The sequence below is a fragment of the Cetorhinus maximus genome, chromosome 25 (genome assembly GCF_964194155.1).
Source record: "Cetorhinus maximus chromosome 25, sCetMax3.hap1.1, whole genome shotgun sequence".
Classification (NCBI taxonomy): Eukaryota; Metazoa; Chordata; class Chondrichthyes; order Lamniformes; family Cetorhinidae; genus Cetorhinus; species Cetorhinus maximus.
This window is the reverse complement of record NC_135903.1, coordinates 31,883,446-31,906,013: the sequence shown is the minus strand read 5'-3', so window position 1 is coordinate 31,906,013 and position 22,568 is coordinate 31,883,446. Positions and strand designations below refer to the sequence as shown.

The 22,568-nt window shown below is 41.8% G+C and overlaps 2 protein-coding genes across 2 annotated transcripts; both read left to right on the top strand.

Moving 5' to 3' along the window:
* Positions 1 to 1,968: 1,968 nt before the first annotated feature.
* On the top strand, positions 1,969 to 9,379 carry LOC144668023 (glucose-6-phosphatase catalytic subunit 1-like). The gene is made up of 5 exons (XM_078529737.1): positions 1,969 to 2,266; positions 3,948 to 4,057; positions 5,616 to 5,721; positions 6,555 to 6,670; positions 7,295 to 9,379. Exons 1-5 carry the CDS (start codon positions 2,037 to 2,039, stop codon positions 7,804 to 7,806), a joined length of 1,074 nt encoding a protein of 357 aa, XP_078385863.1. The 5' UTR covers positions 1,969 to 2,036; the 3' UTR covers positions 7,807 to 9,379.
* Positions 9,380 to 13,084: 3,705 nt separating this feature from the next.
* Positions 13,085 to 20,630, top strand: LOC144668024 (glucose-6-phosphatase catalytic subunit 1-like). Its single transcript, XM_078529739.1, has 5 exons — positions 13,085 to 13,362; positions 15,051 to 15,160; positions 16,721 to 16,826; positions 17,659 to 17,774; positions 18,557 to 20,630. The coding sequence occupies exons 1-5, from the start codon at positions 13,133 to 13,135 to the stop codon at positions 19,066 to 19,068; spliced, it is 1,074 nt and encodes a 357-aa protein (XP_078385865.1). The 5' UTR covers positions 13,085 to 13,132; the 3' UTR covers positions 19,069 to 20,630.
* Positions 20,631 to 22,568: the final 1,938 nt, after the last annotated feature.

Here is a 22,568-nt window from a genome sequence, read left to right as displayed (position 1 = left end):
TTGATCCTACTGATCAGGAATCAGAAGTCTGAGGAAAATGTACTTAAAACTGAACAATTGTACAACAGTGTTTCAACACTCTCAAAGGCTCCTGTGCATCAACAAGAATGCAGATAAAAGAACTGTGTTTAACTGAGATTCCAGTGAATTCTCCCTGTTTGTGTTACATTATGTTGGACTTAATCTGTAAAGAAATATATAAGCCAAACAAAATTGTGTGATACTAAGCAAAATACATGGTCTTTCCCCATAACCTCTTGTTCACCAACATTCAAGACTTCCCACGATCTGTCAGTAGTGTGTTTTCCATTGATTCCATGGAAACTTCAATGTCATTGATAAACACTTGGTTGTTTATCATTGATACATTAGATGTTTCCTATGTGTTCCTTATTGGAAACAATGTGTGGTAAATCAGAGAAGATTATAGTGAGAGAATCAATTAGATTTCAAATAATTTCATAAATTGGTTGCTGAATTGAAATTTGACTAATACCTAAAAAAACTCTTCAAAATTCAATTTGTTTTCTGTAGACAATTCAGGTGACTTTCATGAGATCTGTCCTTGTGAATCAGGGTATACGTAGGACTTCAATCCTAGTTGTTGCAATGACGCAGGTCTTGTTGGTAGAAAGGACATTGACTCTGTTTTTCACTGGGATTGCTCAAGTGGTAATCATTGACTGACAGTGGAAATGATAACAAAAGTAGAAAAACACTATTTCAGCTCAGAGCAAAATAGATGCTAGTGATGAAGTGCCTTTGAGAAGCCTTTGGAAGGTTTACCTTATGCCTATGTCCTTTCAATTGTCACTGTTCAGATTGGTGACCTCTAAGTCACTTTTGGTGGTGACTATTATACTATTGCTCTACTATTGCCGGATTAGAAAAAAAAACTGTATGTGACTTAACTATCAACAATGTAATAGAAAGCATTTTGAAACTGCTTATTGCTTTAGTTTTCACACAGGTCTTGGAGAACATTCTCTGAATTTGCTCCTGAGATGTCTGACAAAAATGCTTATTTCAGAGAAACATCAGAAAACATGCAATGAAACCTCAAACTTTGATTATTTTGAAAGATACTATGCTGAGAAAAGAGCTTGGAAGTTGGGTATAGAAAACAGGTCACCACTCCCAGCCAATTTGGTTTGTGGTACAGCAAGTATCCAATATTCAGGTGTGCCAATATTATTTTAAATAGACACTCTAGGGGAGGAGAAAGTTGGTTTCTCATTCTTCAGTCGTGGCCACGAGTCTTTGTGTCTTCATAAGAATCCATTGCATAAGGACAGGCCATTTTGCCCATTAAGCAAGAAACTAATGTGAATTACATTGAAACTCCTCATGGAAGTAATGAAGCACAGGTAAGACATCAAGAAGACAAGACTTTGAAAAATTTCTATCGACTGAAGGCAACCAAACAACATTTCAGTCAGCCTTACAATCTCCATTATTCAACACTGATTAGTTACTTCTAATACCAAAACCTGTTACCCATTTCCAATAATTCATATTTTCTATTTTAATAAGCATTATTCACATCAGAATTCCTTGGTCATTGTGTATCTTGTGCATTTAATTTCTGCAGAACCTTTTGCATGATACAAATCTCTCTTACGCTAGTCATCTGGCTGCATAACTTAGTATTGTCAGCAAATTTCCTATTGCTACGTGCGGCCCCTTCTATTTAGTTTAGGAATGATGTAAGCAGCGGAGATTGTCGCATTTTCATGATGAATTTTAGAGGTTTGTCGAGCTCCAATATTGTCACAAGGGTTGGCCTTGTGAATCCCTGCCTGCGTTAGGATTTTCATTCAAGTCAGACCAATGACGCAGGTGTTGTTGCCAAAAAGGCCATTGACATTGTTTGCCTAGGTTTGCTCAAAGTTTTGTGATTATTGGCTGTTAATGAAATTGATAACAAAATGGCAAAACATTCTCATCTCCTATATAAACCCTGAATCCCCACAAGCAAAATCAGAAACCAAACCGCAAGCCAAGAAAACCTGCAGCAACTTCTGAAAGTGCAGAGAATGGACGCTGGAATGGACCTGCTCCACAGCTCAGGGGTAGAACTGGTGCAGTATCTACAGTTGAATTACAAGGACTCCCAGAGCTGGTTCACTTTTATCTCTTTTGCTGCCGACCTGAGAAACACTTTCTTTGTTTTCTTTCCCATCTGGTTCCACCTGTGTGAAGCAGTGGGCATCAAACTCATCTGGGTGGCAGTCATTGGAGACTGGCTCAACCTCATCTTTAAATGGTAAGTATGTTCAGAAAAGCTCCCTGGAGTTTTATTAAAGGTCTATCATTAGAGCAATGGAATTGACCATAATACATGACAAGCAGCAGACTGAGACTATTTAGCTGTGGCTCAGTTGGTAGCATTGTTGCCTCACAAGGTTAAGTCACAAGATTCTGGACTCAATTCCTACTCCAGGGTTTGGGTGCAAAAGCCCAGGCTGACAGTCCAGTGCAGTACTGAGAGACTACTGAACTATTAGACATGGTGCCTTATGGATGAGATGTTAAACCGATACCCCATCAGCTTGCTCAAGTGTGTGTAAAATGTTCCATGGTACTATTCTGAGGAACAGCAGGGGAGTTATCCCCAGTGTCCTGGCCAATGTTTATTCCTCAATCAATATCACAAAAATTAGATTATATGGTCATTACCACATTGCTGTTTGTGGGAGATTTCTGAGCACAAATTGGCCATCACATTTCCTGCATTACAACAGTGACTACACATGAAAAGTTGATTTGAATGCACTTTGTGACATTCATTGCTCATGAAAAGCACTATGTAAGTGTTCTTTATTTCTTTCTTATTATAAATAACCTCAAGTTGCTTGTTTAAGTTCTGAGACTTGTGACTTGAGGACAAGTAAATTTTTTTATTTCAATCTCAATTTTTAAAGAATGATCAAGGTTTGTACTTAAAATATTTTTGAGGCGTTTATTTCTTGAGTTTCTTGTACCTTCACCTGCCTACAGCCCAGTTTCTTTTGAGCAAAGAGGTGGGCAGACAACTGACCTCCGGCCAACTGCCAGGGGGGATCTTGTGGTGGGAATGATAATATAGAGCAACCACTGACTTTTTTTGCAGGAAGTGCATGGCCCTTCTGACCACTGCATCTTCCAATGTTGACATGAGATTCAGGACATACTTTATCAAAATTTGAAGCTGCAGCAAAGCATATTGGAGCTGCCTCACTCTGCACTATCTGGGAATTATTTATTCTTATACAAATTGTATTAAATATTCTTCCATTTTAAAATTATGAATATTTCAAGATAAATTATAGATAATATTAAAATAATAAATCCTCCTTTAACCCCTTTGCTGGATGTTTTTCTTGGGCTTAGCTCAGGCTAATGAATATTTTTTAAGTTTAATATTTATGTCTTACTGGTATTTTTTAAAATTTGGATTTTTTTTTAGGTGAATCATTATTTCAGCATAACTTTGAATGTTTAAGTATTAGTTCACATTTCAAGGTGTTTAGACAGAGGTCAACCCAGCAGCCAGAAGAAACAAACTTGGAAGGGTTCTAATCAGATTTTACCTCTGGTTGAGATCAATGTAATAGTTTTGGAAACTCTTTCCTTCCCTGTTTCCTTATGAAGTATGGCATCATACTTTAACTGAACTCTTGGCAAGAGCTAGGAAATCTCAACTGGGCGTTCCAGTTTGTGGCTCAGTTCCAACTTACATCTGCTGAATTTGATTCCAATGTCCTGCCTTCCAGAGCTTCTTGGCCACCCTGCACCCGACCCCTTTAACTCATCATAAGTCAATGGTTCACATTTCCTGCATGTATCAGTAGGTGAAGTTTCCTATTAGAAGAGTTAAATACAATTGGCAAAGAATGAGGACACGTAAGAAAATCACATAATGGATATTGGACACATATTAATCAATCTCCCTTTTTTTTTTCCAGGTTCTTATTTGGGCAGAGACCTTACTGGTGGGTCCATGAGACTCAGTTTTATGCTAATTCCTCTCTTCCCTTGGTGCAGCAGTTTCCCATCACTTGTGAAACAGGACCAGGTATTAGCAATTCATTGCATTAAAGAGACAACAACAAACGTTGCCGTTTTAAATCTTGATCATTTTTATTTTTGACGTCTTTTCGCTGTCGAATTTCCTTCTCCAATATCACATTGCATTCTGCAATGGAAGTAAATCAAAGATCATATATCAATATTAGCAACTAAAGTAAAATTGTGGAGAAAAGAGGCATCCTGTCCAAACTTTACATCTTACACTCATCAGGACAGAAGCAAGGTTGTCAAATTTCAAAGGGAGCAACAATATATACTGAATGAGAAATAAGGGCTTTGGCAAGTTGACTCTGGTCACACTGTTGCCATGGAGAATGCACCAGGAAATAATTGCCCCCTGTGCTTTTGTTTAATTCAAAAAAGGTGCAATTCCAGGATATGTTCCTTTTGCCTTTACCTTTTACAACAACTTGTATTTATATAGCACCTTTAACATGATTAAAAACTCCCAAGGCGCTTCACAGGAGCATTATTAAGCAAAATTTGAGCCACATAGGGCAATATAAGGGCAGATGACTAAAAGCTTGGTCAAGGAGGTAGATTTTGGAGGGTCTTAAATGAAGAAATGGAGGGAGAGAAGCGAAGAGGTTTAGGGAGGGAATTCCACAGTTTAAGACCTAGGCAGCTGAAGGCAAGGCCAACACCAATGGTGGAGTGATTAAAGTCAGGGGTGCACAAGAAGCTAAAATTAGATGAGCACAGATATCTCAATGGATTGTGGGGCTGGAGGAGATTACAATGATAGAAGGGTGAAGTTATGGAGGGTTTTGAAAACAAGGATGAGAATTTTTAATTCTAGGCGTCACTTGATAGGTAGCCAGTGCAACCCTAGCAAGTTCAGGGGTGACAGGTGAACAAGATTTGGTGCAAATAAGGATATGGGCAGGAGAGTTTTGAATGACCTTAAGTTTATGGAGGCTCAACGTGGGATTACAACTTAGTGTGCTGGAATAGGTCAAGTCTGGAGGTAGCAAGGAAATGACTGAGGGTTTCAGAAGCAGATAAGCTGAGGCAGCGTGAAGTCACTGATGTTACGATGGTGGAAATAGGCAGTCTTAGTCACAGTACAGATTTGAGGCCGGAAAATCATCTTGGGGTCAAATATGACACCAGAGTTGCAAGCAGTCTGGTTTAGTCTCAGGCATCTGCATGGAAAAAGGTGATGTTAGGAACTAGGGAATGGAGTTTGAAGCAGGGAGCAAAGACAACGGCTTCAGTCTTCCCAATATTTAATTGGAGGAAGTTACTGTTCATCCAGTACTGGATGTTGGATGAGGAGTCTGACAATTTGGGGACAATGGAGGTGTTGGGGGGAGGCGGAGGTAGAGCTGGGTGTTGTCAGTGTAGATGTGTAAACCAACACTGTGCTTTCGTCATGAAGGGACAGATAGGAAGGGACCAAGAATAGATCCTTGGGGGACACCGGATGTAATAGTGCAGGAGTAGGAAAGGACGTGTTAAAAAGCATTACAAAGTATTATTTAAATGATTAGCAATAGAAAACACCATTTTATAATTGAGCCTTTATATGATGTGTTTGACAGGAAGTCCATCTGGCCATGCAATGGGTTCATCTGGTGTCTGGTATGTGATGGTCACAGCATTCCTGACAATTGGATTCCAAAAAAAGAAGCCCTGCTTCCAAAAATGGTAAGATTTCAAAATATTATATGCACATACAAGGCTTCTACAGTACTGCTTCAATACATTAGGCTTGTTTGGATTGATATGGTTTGTGCACATAAAATGCAGTTCTTTATGTCAGGTGTGGACGCAATTCAACATGTATGCAATTCTGTATGTCAGTGCTGTAGGTGTGTATGCATAAAGGTTAATTATATTTAAACTCAACACTCTCACATTTATCAAGATCCTCTCACATTTATCAAGTTGTGTCTGATCTTGATAAATGTTTTAGAAATGTTTATGTGCAAGTAGTTTCAGTACAATGTTCTGTGGATTGACTTGAATTCCCATAAATGCTATTTATGATTAGGGATCTTGTACCATGTGTACATTTATGTCCATTCTGACCTCCCCAGTTTTGGGGGGAGAGCTGATTCTCAGGAAGTTACAAAACCCAATACATTTTGATATAACTTTATATTAGTGTAACTTTACTGCAATAAATAACTGCATTAAACTTAAAAAAAAGATTGATACTAAGAAGTTACCTTGCTAATTCTTATCTTTTCATTTCAATGATGAATCTCTTTTACTGAGGAACTGCCCCACAGCAGTAATAAAGTTGATTCAAATAAAGATAGTGTAGGTGCAGGTACTTGGGTGTTAAGATCTTAAACTACAGTTTTTCCAATAGCGTCTACATAGTTTAATCTATAGTACAGATAGATAAAAATGCATATGGATGGATATTAGCTCGTTGGATGAAGGATGAATGGTGCCATAATCCCTCATGACTTTTCATTGTAATGGACTCATTCTTTGATTAACTGTACAATAATTACCTTCTCATTTTCCAGGTGTCTCCATGTACTGCTTTGGACAGTGTTCTGGCTGATTCAAGTCTGTGTCTGTGCATCCAGAGTGTTTCTGGCTGCTCACTTCCCACATCAGGTCATCTTGGGGGTTATTTCAGGTCAGGATTCCTTCTTTCAATTGAAAATATAACAATAAAAACTCTTAATTGTGCATTGATTTCACTTGCATTAATTTGAACTTCTGTTCCCATTGGCGATAGTCTACATAACTCAATTCTCAAGGAATTAAAGCATAATTGATTCAATAACTATTTGGTTACAGTGTCTAAAACTGACACTTTCCAATAAGGATAACTTTAGTGACTCTGGACTCAATGGAAATGAATAGCAGGTGCTGTGTATATCGGGGGACTAATCTGAAATTGCCCATTTTACGCCACCACTCCAGATGAATTTCTACCTCCAGGTCCTCTAAATCATTGAAAGCTCTTCTGCATTGAAAACAAAAACACAGCATTGAAGCTGTTTGTTTTTGTTCACGGGATGTGGGCTTCGTTGGCTAGGCCATCATTCATTGCCCATCCCTAATTCCCCTTGAGAAGGTCACGGTGAGATGGAAAATTGTATTAAAATAATGATGATTTATATTTCAAATACACTACAATAGATCCTCATAAAGTGACTCTGCTATTGGCCCACATTTATATTGTACATACATATATGCTATCTCTCTACCAATGATATAAATATCTGAAATATTAATTGTAAATTTTCATACATAGGATTGGCTGTGGCCGAAGTGTTTGATCGGATTAATGCAATCTACAATGTAACCTTCAAGCAGTATCTGAAGATCACCCTCTCCCTGTTTTCCTTCGCTCTGGGCTTTTACCTGCTGTTGAAATTGGTGGGAGTGGATCTGCTGTGGTCCGTGGAGAAAGCCCAGAGATGGTGCGCCCGAGCAGAATGGGTCCACATTGACAGCACTCCCTTCGCTGGTCTGGTCAGGAACATGGGAGCCCTGTTTGGATTGGGATTAGCTCTCAACTCCCCCATGTATGCAGAAAGCTGCAAAGGAAAGAGAAGCCAGCAGTTCAACTTCAGACTAAGTTGCATGGTGACGTCCTTGATCATCCTGCACCTGTTTGACTCCATGAAGCCCCCGACACAGAGAGAATTCCTCTTTTACTTACTGTCTTTCTGTAAAAGTGCTGCAGTGCCTCTGGCGGCCGTGGCATTTGTCCCGTACTGTGTCTCTCAAATTGTAAACCGCGAGGGAAAGAAGCTCCTATAGATCTCGGAAGTTACAAAACTTGGAAATATCTTTATGAACTTCCCAGCACTGTTGAGTGTTTAAAAAAGAAAACACAGGAAATACTGGAACTGAACAGCAGCTCTTTCAACATCTGAAAAGAGAAGAGAGAGAGAGTAACAGGAAGAGATGTGTGAGACAGACAGAGTGAAAACCCAGAGAGAAGCAGACAGACAGAGATTCAGTTCAACGAAATGTTAAACGCAATTCTCTTTTCTGATGCTGATGAACTGTCTGGTTTTCCTGCTTATTTTTCTGTGTTGTCTCTGTTTTTTATTTCAGATTTTTGGGACATTTGTATTTTTTTTTATTAGTTTCTAGATATTATTTTCAATTGAGTTTCAACATTTTAGTGTGCAAAAAGATGTAAAAATATGCAGAGAAATTATGTATTTCTTAACGAGTAACTGTCTAGTTAGTTACCTTGTTCCTTAATGTGGCGGAACAAACTGTGGGCCTATTTTAGAACAATAGACAGACTTGGCTGCTGAGTCCCAGTATGAGCTAGCTATGCTCTTAAAGCAGCAACTTGAAAAGGTGAGGGCATAGGGTTAAGTAATGTGCTTTTAGCAATAATATAGTGACCCAGGTGCACACTTCATGCAGCTGAGTGTGATCAGTGGAGAAAGCTGGCACCAGTGACTGGCACACACACAGCAGCAAAGAAAGGCGTGAGAGTCTGTTGCTCACTCAGCTTGGTCTCATTTAGCATAGGAAGAGCAATCTGGAGTTGACCAAGAGAGTAAAGAATAGTAAATGGGGAATCAAATTAAAAACAGAATACTCTAATCCTTTGGATACAATTGAACCGCTGCAGTCCATGTAATATGGAGACACCCACAAAGCTGTTTGGAAGGGAGCTCCAGGATTTTGACCTAGCAGCAATGAAGGAATAGTGATATATTTCCAAGTCAGGATGGTGCGTTGCTTGGAGCGGAGCTTGTAGGTGGTGATGTTCCCATGCCTCTGCTACTCTTGTCCTTCTAGGTGTTAGAGGTCATGGATTTGGAAGGTGTTGTCAAAGGAGGCTTGACGAGTTGCTGCAGTGCATCTTGTAGATAGTACACACTGCTGCTATTGTGCATCAATGGTGAAGGGAATGAATGTTTAAGGTGGTGGATAGGGTCCCAATAAAGAGGACTGCTTTGTCCTTTATATCTCCTGATATTCAACTGCAATTTCACTCTGACTGCTGTCGTCCATTGCCTGGCCTCCGTGCCTGGGCAAGAATGGCTTTGTAAGGCTGCAAACTTCATTGTAGCTGCTTCAATGCCATTTCATAATTGGATGTCTGAATGCTGTTCCACCGGGAATGATGATATTGATCGGTGCTATAATCCATCACACAATGTTCCATTACGCAATCCAGCCAGCACTGCATCCAAGAAAATCAAGCAACATCTGGGACTCAAAATCAAATCTTACCTTTCTTCTTTTTGTATAATATGAAGTCCTCAAAGCACTTTAAACTGTTTAGTTGTAATAGTAATTTCAAATGTTGTGTACATTCATTTAATTCTAATAAAGTGACATATTATTTGCATTCAGACCTGAAGTCAGCTACTCTGTCACACGCATTACCTCTAGTGTGTCCACCACATAACAGTAGAAAGTAGAAAACAAATGCATTAAAACCTTCAAACCCCCCACAACTACTCTTTAATTGTATCAGTTCTCCTTTTTCCAAAAATTCAAAACAGCAAAAATGTATTGCATAATTGGTCCTACTTTATAGGTGGAGGTAACATCAAATTAATTTTTGTATGTTCTATACTTCTAGCACAATCTGAATGTTAAATTCCTTTCAGGAACTTCAGGTATAACAGGAAATGTCAAAGTTGGCAACTCGCGGTTGCTTAGTAACAGCTCAGTTAAGTTGGTGAAATCATTATTAAATTAGGATATGGCATCAAACCATAGATTGGTCTTAGGTAAGATGACCTCTAGGATCTATACCAATATCTTAGTTCATTACATGAAATATAAAGCCCATAGAATGTTGGCCAGTTGTGGGGGCAAGGAGTGGAAAAAACTCACCTGTAATTTCTTGGAAGCCTGCCAACAATGTTATAAATAACCCTCTGATCGGAATACATTATGAAAATAAGAGGCTATATAATGCCACTAATAAATCAAAATCCACTATTAACCCTGATCCAAGCATAACCTGAATTGGCAAACAAATATTTTATTGAGGTACCGAGTGTACTTTGCATCACATTGAATCTAGACCAACAATCTAAAGTTGCCTTTCACTTTTGGAGAACTGCTTTCAAATGCAGATGTTGAACTATTAATATAGACTGAAGCACTTTTTTAAAAGCTTCACTTGAAGGAAGGTGGTGGCAGTCTCATTATACTCAATATTGTATCTCAAAACCCTAGATTGAAAAAATATATATAAACCGCTTATTTATCTAATTGGTAATTTTCCTGCATTGTGTAAGGAGAGGGGGAGGGAGGTTGTGGGAGGGTGGAGGGGGAGGGGGTGGAGGGGGAGGGGGGTGTGGGTGGGGATGGGGGTGTGGGGGAGTGGAGGGGGTGGGGGGGTGGGGAGGGAGGCGGGTGGGGGGATGGAGAGGGGGGTGGGCGGGTGGAGGGGGAAGGGGGTGGGGGGTTCAGGGGGCGGGGGGAGGGGGGTGGGGTGGAGGGGGGGAAGGGGGTGGGGTGGAGGGGGGGAGGGGTGGAGGGGGGGAGGGTGTGAGGGGTGTGGGGGGGGAGGGGAGGAGGGTGAGGAGCGGGGGAGGGAGGGGGAGTGAAGGGGGGAGGGAGGAGGAGGGGACGGAGGGGGGCAGGGGGGAGGAGGGGTAGGGAGGGGGGGAGGGAGAGGGGGAGGGGGGAGGGAGTGGGGGAGGGAGGGGGGAGGGAGTGGGGGAGGGAGGGGGGAGGGAGTGGGGGAGGGAGGGGGGAGGGAGTGGGGGAGGGAGGGGGGAGGGAGTGGGGGAGGGAGGGGGCAGGGAGGGGGAGGGAGGGGGGAGGGAGGGGGAGGGAGGGGGGGAGGGGGGGAGGGGGGGAGGGGGGGAGGGAGGGGGGAGGGGGGGAGGGAGGGGGGGAGCCGGGGGAGGGGGGGGAGGGGCGGGAGGGAGTAGATGTGGGGGCAGAAGGCCCCACATGTCCGCACATAAAATGACGTGCAGTGACATTGGGCGAGTGTACCGATGTCACCGCGTGCCATCGCGATATTTCGCTGGGCTGGTGCGCAATGAAGTCTGACGCCTGTTCTCCATTAATTACCGGGCCAGTTAAGGCCCTCTAGTCTTCAATCGACAACGATTTTTCGGCGCTCATCCGATCTTCCGGTCGGCGCATGGGTGCAACAGGCAGGCCGGCCCGAGGCTTTTCTATTAACCTCATCCATGGGCGGGATGAGAGGGCTCAGTGGGGTCGTGAATCTGCTTTGTGAAGTATTTATTGGGGAAAATGTTTTAAACTTGCCTGTGTGATCTGCAGTACTTCAGAACGCACCCCAGCAGCCTTTTCTGGTCAGCACTCTGCAGTGAGGAATCTTTTGCAGGACTGTAGCTTTCAGGAAGCCTTCCCTCAGCCTGGGTATGGGATCTGATCTGTCCACTGGAGGCAGCTCCTCGAAGGAGGAAGGGAGAGCTGGAAGGAGGAGCCAGGAGTGCACATTCAGCCTCCAGGGGAGCCACCTTTGGGAGGACAGGCGCAGGCACAAGGGGTGCAGGGCCAAAAGGTAGTTCAAGGTGGAAGGGGCCGCAGAAGATGCCACTATCCTGTTGCCAGAGTATACAGTTACCTTAATATGACTAAGGTGCAGTGCTGAAGGAGGCTCCTACTATCAAGTCAACTATATCTGTCAGATGATTGGCCCTGAGATCTCCCCTAACTGTTTGGGTGGACATCACATGCCAGTGGCTTTGAAGGCCACAGGTGCCCTCAACTTCTATGCCTCTGGCTCCTTCCAGGGCTCGGTGGGTGATCTTTGCGGTGTCTCCCAATCAGCTGTATGCACTTGTGTCAAGCAGGTTACAGATGCTCTATTTAGAGAAGCCTTTGAGAAGCCTTTGGAAACAAGAGTTGAGTAGGTTTACCTTATGTCTATGTCCCTTCAATTGTCACTGTTCAGATTGGTGACCTCTAAGTCACTTTTGGTGGTGATTATTATACTATTGCTCTACTATTGCCGGATTAGAGAAAAAAAAGTCAACTATATGTGACTTAACTATCAACAGTGTAATAGAAAGCATTTTGAAACTGCTTATTGCTTTAGTTTTCACACAGGTCTTGGAGAACATTCTCTGAATTTGCTCCTGAGATGTCTGACAAAAATGCTTATTTCAGAGAAACATCAGAAAACATGCAATGAAACCTCAAACTTTGATTATTTTGAAAGATACTATGCTGAGAAAAGAGCTTGGAAGTTGGGTATAGAAAACAGGTCACCACTCCCAGCCAATTTGGTTTGTGGTAGAGCAAATATCCAATATTCAGGTGTGCCAATATTATTTTAAATAGACACTCTAGGGGAGGAGAAAGTTGGTTTCTCATTCTTCAGTCGTGGCCACGAGTCTTTGTGTCTTCATAAGAAACCATTGCATAAGGACAGGCCATTTTGCCCATTAAGCAAGAAACTAATGTGAATTACATTGAAACTCCTCATGGAAGTAATGAAGCACAGGTAAGATATCAAGAAGACAAGACTTTGAAAAATTTCTATTGACTGAAGGCAACCAAACAACATTTCAGTCAGTCTTACAATCTCCATTATTCAACACTGATTAGTTACTTCTAATACCAAAACCTGTTACCCATTTCCAATAATTCATATTTTCTATTTTAATAAGCATTATTCACATCAGAATCCCTTGGTCATTGTGTATCTTGTGCATTTAATTTCTGCAGAACCTTTTGCATGATACAAATCTCTCTTACGCTAGTCATCTGGCTGCATAACTTAGTATTGTCAGCAAATTTCCTATTGCTACATGCAGCCCCTTCTATTTAGTTTAGAAATGATGTAAGCAGCGGAGATTGTCGCATTTTCATGATGAATTTTAGAGGTTTGTCGAGCTCCAATATTGTCACAAGGGTTGGCCTTGTGAATCCCTGCCTGCGTTAGGATTTTCACTCGAGTCAGACCATTGACGCAGGTGTTGTTGCCAAAAAGGCCATTGACATTGTTTGCCTAGGTTTGCTCAAAGTTTTGTGATTATTGGCTGTTAATGAAATTGATAACAAAATGGCAAAACATTCTCATCTCCTATATAAACCCTGAATCCCCACAAGCAAAACCAGAAACCAAACCGCAAGCCAAGAAAACCTGCAGCAACTTCTGAAAGTGCAGAGAATGGACGCTGGAATGGACCTGCTCCACAGCTCAGGGGTAGAACTGGTGCAGTATCTACAGTTGAATTACAAGGATTCCCAGAGCTGGTTCACTTTTATCTCTTTTGCTGCCGACCTGAGAAACACTTTCTTTGTTTTCTTTCCCATCTGGTTCCACCTGTGTGAAGCAGTGGGCATCAAACTCATCTGGGTGGCGGTCATTGGAGACTGGCTCAACCTCATCTTTAAATGGTAAGTATGTTCAGAAAAGCTCCCTGGAGTTTTGTTAAAGGTCTCTCATTAGAGCAATGGAACTGACCATAATACATGACAAGTAGCAGACTGAGACTATTTAGCTGTGGCTCAGTTGGTAGCGTTGTTGCCTCACAAGGTTAAGTCACAAGATTCTGGACTCAATTCCTACTCCAGGGTTTGGGTGCAAAAGCCCAGGCTGACAGTCCAGTGCAATACTGAGAGACTACTGAACTATTAGACATGCTGCCTTACGGATGAGATGTTAAACCGATACCCCATCAGCTTGCTCAAGTGTGTGTAAAATGTTCCATTGTACTATTTTGAGGAACAGCAGGGGAGTTATCCCCAGTGTCCTGGCCAATGTTTATTCCTCAATCAATATCACAAAAATTAGATTATATGGTCATTACCACATTGCTGTTTGTGGGAGATTTCTGAGCACAAATTGGCCATCACATTTCCTGCATTACAACAGTGACTACACTTGAAAAGTTGATTTGAATGCACTTTGTAACATTCATTGCTCATGAAAAGCACTATGTAAGTGTTCTTTATTTCTTTCTTATTATAAGTAACCTCAAGTTGCTTGTTTAAGTTCTGAGACTTGGGCACTCGTGACTTGAGGACAAGTAAATCTTTTTATTTCAACCTCAATTTTTAAAGAATGATCAAGGTTTGTACTTAAAATATTTTTGAGGCGTTTATTTCTTGAACTTCTTGTACCTTCACCTGCCTACAGCCCAGTTTCTTTTGAGCTAAGTGGTGGGCAGACAACTGACCTCCGGCCAACTGCCAGGGGGGATCTTGTGGTGGGAATGATAATATAGAGCAACCACTGACTTTTTTTGCAGGAAGTGCATGGCCCTTCTGACCTCTGCATCTTCCAACGTTGACATGAGATTCAGGACATACTTTATGAAAATTTGAAGCTGCAGGAAAGCATATTGGAGCTGCCTCACTCTGCACTATCTGGGAATTATTTATTCTTATACAAATTGTATTAAATATTCTTCCATTTTAAAATTATGAATATTTCAAGATAAATTATGGATAATATTAAAATAATAAATCCTCCTTTAACCCCTTTGCTGGATGTTTTTCTTGGGCTTAGCTCAGGCTAATGAATATTTTTTAAGTTTAATATTTATGTCTTACTGTTTTTTTTTTAATTTGGATTTTTTTTTTAGGTGAATTATTATTTTAGCACAACTTTGAATGTTTAAGTATTAGTTCACATTTGAAGGTGTTTAAACAGAGGTTAACCCAGCAGCCAGAAGAAACAAACTTGGAAGGGTTCTAATCAGATTTTACCCCTGGTTGAGATCAATGTAATAGTTCTGGAAACTCTTTCCTTCCCTGTTTCCTTATGAAATATGGCATCGTACTTTAACTGAACTTTTGGCAAGAGCTAGGAAATCTCAACTGGGCGTTCCAGTTTGTGGCTCAGTTCCAACTTACATCTGCTGAATTTGATTCCAATGTCCTGCCTTCCAGAGCTTCTTGGCCACCCTGCACCCGACCCCTTTAACTCATCATAAGTCAATGGTTCACATTTCCTGCATGTATCAGTAGGTGAAGTTTCCTATTAGAAGAGTTAAATACAATTGGCAAAGAATGAGGACACGTAAGAAAATCACATAATGGATATTGGACACATATTAATCAATCTCCCTTTTTTTTTACAGGTTCTTATTTGGGCAGAGACCTTACTGGTGGGTCCATGAGACTCAGTTTTATGCTAATTCCTCTCTTCCCTTGGTGCAGCAGTTTCCCATCACTTGTGAAACAGGACCAGGTATTAGCAATTCATTGCATTAAAGAGACAACAACAAACGTTGCCGTTTTAAATCTTGATCATTTTTATTTTTGACGTCTTTTCGCTGTCGAATTTCCTTCTCCAATATCACATTGCATTCTGCAATGGAAGTAAATCAAAGATCATATATCAATATTAGCAACTAAAGTAAAATTGTGGAGAAAAGAGGCATCCTGTCCAAACTTTACATCTTACACTCATCAGGACAGAAGCAAGGTTGTCAAATTTCAAAGGGAGCAACAATATATACTGAATGAGAAATAAGGGCTTTGGCAAGTTGACTCTGGTCACACTGTTGCCATGGAGAATGCACCAGGAAATAATTGCCCCCTGTGCTTTTGTTTAATTCAAAAAAGGTGCAATTCCAGGATATGTTCCTTTTGCCTTTACCTTTTACAACAACTTGTATTTATATAGCACCTTTAACATGATTAAAAACTCCCAAGGCGCTTCACAGGAGCATTATTAAGCAAAATTTGAGCCACATAGGGCAATATAAGGGCAGATGACTAAAAGCTTGGTCAAGGAGGTAGATTTTAAGGAGGGTGTTAAATGAAGAAATGGAGGGAGAGAAGCAAAGAGGTTTAGGGAGGGAATTTCAGAGTTTAAAACCTAGGCAGCTGAAGGCAAGGCCAACACCACTGGTGGAGCGATTAAAGTCAGGGGTGCACAAGAAGCTAAAATTAGATGAGCACAGATATCTCAATGGATTGTGGGGCTGGAGGAGATTACAATGAGAGAGGGGTGAATTTATGGAGGGTTTTGAAAACAAGGATGAGAATTTTTAATTCTAGGCGTCACTTGATAGGGAGCCAGTGCAACCCTAGCAAGTTCAGGGGTGACAGGTGAACAAGATTTGGTGCAAATAAGGATACGGGCAGGAGAGTTTTGAATGACCTTAAGTTTATGGAGGGGCAACGTGGGATTACAACTTAGTGTGCTGGAATAGGTCAAGTCTGGTGGTAGCAAGGAAATGACTGAGGGTTTCAGCAGCAGATAAGCTGAGGCAGGGTGAAGTCACTGATGTTACGATGGTGGAAATAGGCAGTCTTAGTCATAGTACAGATTTGAGGCAGGAAAATCATCTTGGGGTCAAATATGACACCAGAGTTGCAAGCAGTCTGGTTTAGTCTCAGGCATCTGCATGGAAAAGGGTGATGTTAGGAACTAGGGAATGGAGTTTGAAGCAGGGAACAAAGACAACGGCTTCAGTCTTCCCAATATTTAATTGGAGGAAGTTACTGTTCATCCAGTACTGGATGTTGGATGAGGAGTCTGACAATTTGGGGACAATGGAGGTGTTGAGAGGAGGCGAAGGTAGAGCTGGGTGTCGTCAGTGTAGATGTGTAAACCAACATTGTGCATTCGTCATGAAGGGACAGATAGGAAGGGACCAAGGATAGATCCTTGGGGGACACCGGATGTAATAGTGCAGGAGTAGGAAAGGACGTGTTAAAAAGCATTACAAAGTATTATTTAAATGATTAGCAATGGAAAACACCATTTTATAATTGAGCCTTTGTATGATGTGTTTGACAGGAAGTCCATCTGGCCATGCAATGGGTTCATCTGGTGTCTGGTATGTGATGGTCACAGCATTCCTGACAATTGGATTCCAAAAAAAGAAGCCCTGCTTCCAAAAATGGTAAGATTTCAAAATATTATATGCACATACAAGGCTTCTACAGTACTGCTTCAATATATTAGGCTTGTTTGGACTGATATGGTTTGTGCACATAAAATGCAGCTCTTTATGTCAGGTGTGGACGCAGTTCAACATGTATGCAATTCTGTATGTCAGTGCTGTAGGTGTGTATGCATAAAGGTTAATTATGTTTAAACTCAACACTCTCACATTTATCAAGATCCTCTCACATTTATCAAGTTGTGTCTGATCTTGATAAATGTTTTAGAAATGTTTATGTGCAAGTAGTTTCAGTACAATGTTCTGTGGATTGACTTGAATTCCCATAAATGCTATTTATGATTAGGGATCTTGTACCATGTGTACATTTATGTCCATTCTGACCTCCCCAGTTTTGGGGGGAGAGCTGATTCTCAGGAAGTTACTAAACCCAATACATTTTGATATAACTTTATATTAGTGTAACTTTACTGCAATAAATAACTGCATTAAACTTAAAAAAAAATTGATACTAAGAAGTTACTTTGCTAATTCTTATCTTTTCATTTCAATGATGAATCTCTTTTACTGAGGAACTGCCCCACAGCAGTAATAAAGCTGATTCAAATAAAGATAGTGTAGGTGCAGGTACTTGGGTGTTAAGATCTTAAACTACAGTTTTTCCAATAGCTTCTACATAGTTTAATCTATAGTACAGATAGATAAAAATGCATATGGATGGATATTAGCTCGTTGGATGGAGGATGAATGGTGCCATAATCCCTCATGACTTTTCATTGTAATGGACTCATTCTTTGATTAACTGTACAATAATTACCTTCTCATTTTCCAGGTGTCTCCATGTACTGCTTTGGACAGTGTTCTGGCTGATTCAAGTCTGTGTCTGTGCATCCAGAGTGTTTCTGGCTGCTCACTTCCCACATCAGGTCATCTTGGGGGTTATTTCAGGTCAGGATTCCTTCTTTCAATTGAAAATATAACAATAAAAACTCAATATATTAACTGTGCATTGATTTAGCTTGCATTAATTTGAACTTCTGTTCCCATTGGTGATAGTCTACATAACTCAATTCTCAAGGAATTAAAACATAATTGATTCAATAACTACTTGGTTGCAGTGTCTAAAACTGAAACTTTCCAATAAGGCTGAGGTGTCAGCTGTGGCTCAGTCCATAGCACCCTCACCTTTGAATCAGAGGGTTGTGGGTTCATGTCCCACTCCCGGAAACCAAGAACTGTCATTGTATTTGAAAGAGTTGCAATCTGTGACTGTTGATAACTTGAAAGAGTTTCCAATAAGGATAACTTTAATGACTCTGGACTCAATGGAAATGAATAGTAGGTGCTGTGTATATCGGGGGACTAATCTGAAATTGCCCATTTTACGCCATCACAGACGAATTTCTACCTCCAGGTCCTCTAAATCATTGAAAGCTCTTCTGCATTGAAAAAATAAACACAGCATTGAAGCTGTTTGTTTTTGTTCACGGGATGTGGGCTTCGTTGACTAGGCCATCATTCATTGCCCATCCCTAATTCCCCTTGAGGAGGTCAAGGTGAGATGGAAAATTGTATTAAAATAATGATGATTTATATTTCAAATACACTACAATAGATCCTCATAAAGTGACTCTGCTATTGGCCCACATTTATATTGTACATACATATTTGCTATCTCTCTACCAATGATATAAATATCTGAAATATTAATTGTAAATTTTCATACATAGGATTGGCTGTGGCCGAAGTGTTTGATCGGATTAATGCAATCTACAATGTAACCTTCAAGCAGTATCTGAAGATCACCCTCTCCCTGTTTTCCTTCGCTCTGGGCTTTTACCTGCTGTTGAAATTGGTGGGAGTGGATCTGCTGTGGTCCGTGGAGAAAGCCCAGAGATGGTGCGCCCGAGCAGAATGGGTCCACATTGACAGCACTCCCTTCGCTGGTCTGGTCAGGAACATGGGAGCCCTGTTTGGATTGGGATTAGCTCTCAACTCCCCCATGTATGCAGAAAGCTGCAAAGGAAAGAGAAGCCAGCAGTTCAACTTCAGACTAAGTTGCATGGTGACGTCCTTGATCATCCTGCACCTGTTTGACTCCATGAAGCCCCCGACACAGAGAGAATTCCTCTTTTACTTACTGTCTTTCTGTAAAAGTGCTGCAGTGCCTCTGGCAGCCGTGGCATTTGTCCCGTACTGTGTCTCTCAAATTGTAAACCGCGAGGGAAAGAAGCTCCTATAGATCTCAGAAGTTACGAAACTTGGAAATATCTTTATGAACTTCCCAGCACTGTTGAGTGTTTAAAAAGAAAACACAGGAAATACTGAAAACACAGAAAAGCTCTTTCAAAATCTGAAAAGAGAAAAGAGAGAGAGTAACAGGAAGAGATGTGTGAGACAGACAGAGTGAAAACCCAAACAGAGAGAAGCAGACAGACAGAGATTCAGTTCAACGAAATGTTAAACGCAATTCTCTTTTCTGATGCTGATGAACTGTCTGGTTTTCCTGCTTATTTTTCTGTGTTGTCTCTGTTTTTTATTTCAGATTTTTGGGACATTTGTATTTTTTTTTATTAGTTACTAGATATTATTTTCAATTGAGTTTCAACATTTTAGTGTACAAAAAGATGTAAAAATATGCAGAGAAATTATGTATTTCTTAACGAGTAACTGTCTAGTTAGTTACCTTGTTCCTTAATGTGGCGGAACAAACTGTGGGCCTATTTTAGAACAATAGACAGACTTGGCTGCTGAGTCCCAGTATGAGCTAGCTACACTCTTCAAGCAGCAACTTGAAAAGGTGAGGGCATAGGGTTAAGTAATGTGCTTTTAGCAATAATATAGTGACCCAGGTGCACTCTTCATGCAGCTGAGTGTGATCAGTGGAGAAAGCTGGCACCGGTGACTGGCACACAGACAGCATCAAAGAAAGGCGTGAGAGTCTGTTGCTCACTCAGCTTGGTCTCATTTAGCATAGGAAGAGCAATCCGGAGTTGACCAAGACAGCAAAGAATAGTAAATGGGGAATCAAATTAAAAACAGAATAGTCTAATCCTTTGGATACAATTGAACTGCTGCCGTCCATGTAATATGGATACACCCACAAAGCTGTTTGGAAGGGAGTTCCAGGATTTTGACCTAGCAACAATGAAGGAATAGTGATATATTTCCAAGTCAGGATGGTGCGTTGCTTGGAGGGGAGCTTGTAGGTGGTGATGTTCCCATGCCTCTGCTACTCTTGTCCTTCTAGATGTTAGAGGTCATGGATTTGGAAGGTGTTGTCAAAGCAGGCTTGATGAGTTGCTGCAGTGCATCTTGTAGATAGTACACACTACTGCTACTGTGCATCAATGGTGAAGGGAATGAATGTTTAAGGTGGTGGATAGGGTCCCAATAAAGAGGACTGCTTTGTCCTTTATATCTCCTGATATTCAACTGCATTTTCACTCTGACTGCCGTCCTCCATTGCCTGGCCTCCATGCCTGGGCAAGAATGGCTTTGTAAGGCTGCAAACTTCATTGTAGCTGCTTCAATGCCATTTCATAATTGGATGTCTGAATGTTGTTCTACCAGGGTAATGATGATATTGATCGGTGCTATAATCCATCACACAATGTTCCATTACGCAATCCAGCCAGCACTGCATCCAAGAAAAACAAGCAACATCTGGGACTCAAAATCAAATCTTACCTTTCTTCTTTTTGTATAATATGAAGTCCTCAAAGCACTTTAAACTGTTTAGTTGTAATAGTAATTTCAAATGTTGTGTACATTCATTTAATTCTAATAAAGTGACATATTATTTGCATTCAGACCTGAAGTCAGCTACTCTGTCACACTCAATACCTCTAGTGTGTCCACCACACAACAGTAGAAAGTAGAAAACAAATGCATTAAAACCTTCAAACTCCCCACAACTACTCTTTAATTGTATCAGTTCTCCTTTTTCCAAAAATTCAAAACAGCAAAAATGTATTGCATAATTGGTCCTACTTTATAGGTGGAGGTAACATCAAATTAATTTTTGTATGTTCTATACTTCTAGCACAATCTGAATGTTAAATTCCTTTCAGGAACTTCAGGTATAACATGAAATGTCAAAGTTGGTAACTCGCGGTTGCCTAGTAACAGCTCAGTTAAGTTGGTGAAATCATTATTAAATTAGGATATGGCATCAAACCATAGATTGGTCTTAGGTAAGATGACCTCTAGGATCTATACCAATATCTTAGTTCATTACATGAATTATAAAGCCCATAGAATGTTGGCCAGTTGTGGGGGCAAGGAGTGGAAAAACTCACCTGTAATTTCTTGGAAGCCTGCCAACAAGGTTATAAATAACCCTCTGATCGGAATACATTATGAAAATAAGAGGCTATATAATGCCACTAATAAATCAAAATCCACTATTAACCCTGATCCAAGCATAACCTGAATTGGCAAACAAATATTTTATTGAGGTACCGAGTGTACTTTGCATCACATTGAATCTAGACCAACAATCTAAAGTTGCCTTTCACTTTTGGAGAACTGCTTTCAAATGCAGATGTTGAACTATTAATATAGACTGAAGCACTTTTTTAAAAGCTTCACTTGAAGGAAGGTGGTGGCAGTCTCATTATACTCAATATTGTATCTCAAAACCCTAGATTGAAAAAAAATATATAAACTGCTTATTTATCTAATTGGTAATTTTCCTGCATTGTGTCAGGGGTGGGGGAGGGGGAGGGTGGGGGTGGGGGATGGAGAGGGGTGGGGGGTGGAGGGGGAGGGGGAGGGGGTGGGAGGGTGGAGGGGGAGGGGGTGGGGATGGGGGTGTGGGGGAGCGGGGGGGTGGGGTGGGAGGCGGGTGGGGGGATGGAGAGGGGGGTGGGCGGGTGGAGGGGGAAGGGTGTGGGGGGGAGGGGGTGGGGGGTCAGGGTAGGGGGAGGGGGATGGGGTGGAGGGGGGGAGGGGGGAGGGAGGTGTGTGGGGGGGAGGGTGGGGAGGAGGGGGAGGAGGGAGGGGGGTGAGAGGGGAGGGGGGAGGGAGGGGGAGGGAGGGTGGGGAGGAGGGGGGGAGGAGGGGAGGGAGGGGGGCATGGGGGGAGGAGGGGGAGGGAGGGGGGGGGGGAGGGGGGGGGGAGGGAGAAGATGTGGGGGCAGAAGGCCCCACATGTCCGCACATAAAATGACGTGCAGTGACATTGGGCGAGTGTACCGATGTCACCGCGTGCCATCGCGATATTTCGCTGGGCTGGTGCGCGATGAATTCTGACGCCTGCTCTCCATTAATTACCGGGCCAGTTAAGGCCCTTTAGTCTTCAATCGACACCGATTTTTCGGCGCTCATCCGATCCTCGGGTCCGCGCATGGGTGCAACGGGCAGGCGGGTAGGAGACTTTTCTATTAACCTCATCCACGGGCGGGATGAGAGGGCTCAGTGGGGTCGTGAATCTGCTTTGTGAAGTATTTATTGGGGAAAATATTTTAAACTTGCCTGTGTGATCTGCAGTACTTCAGAACGCACCCCAGCAGCCTTTTCTGGTCAGCACTCTGCAGTGAGGAATCTTTTGCAGGACTGTAGCTTTCAGGAAGCCTTCCCTCAGCCTGGGTATGGGATCTGATCTGTCCACTGGAGGCAGCTCCTCGAAGGAGGAAGGGAGAGCTGGAAGGAGGAGCCAGGAGTGCACATTCAGCCTCCAGGGGAGCCACCTTTGGGAGGACAGGCGCAGGCACAAGGGGTGCAGGGCCAAAAGGTAGT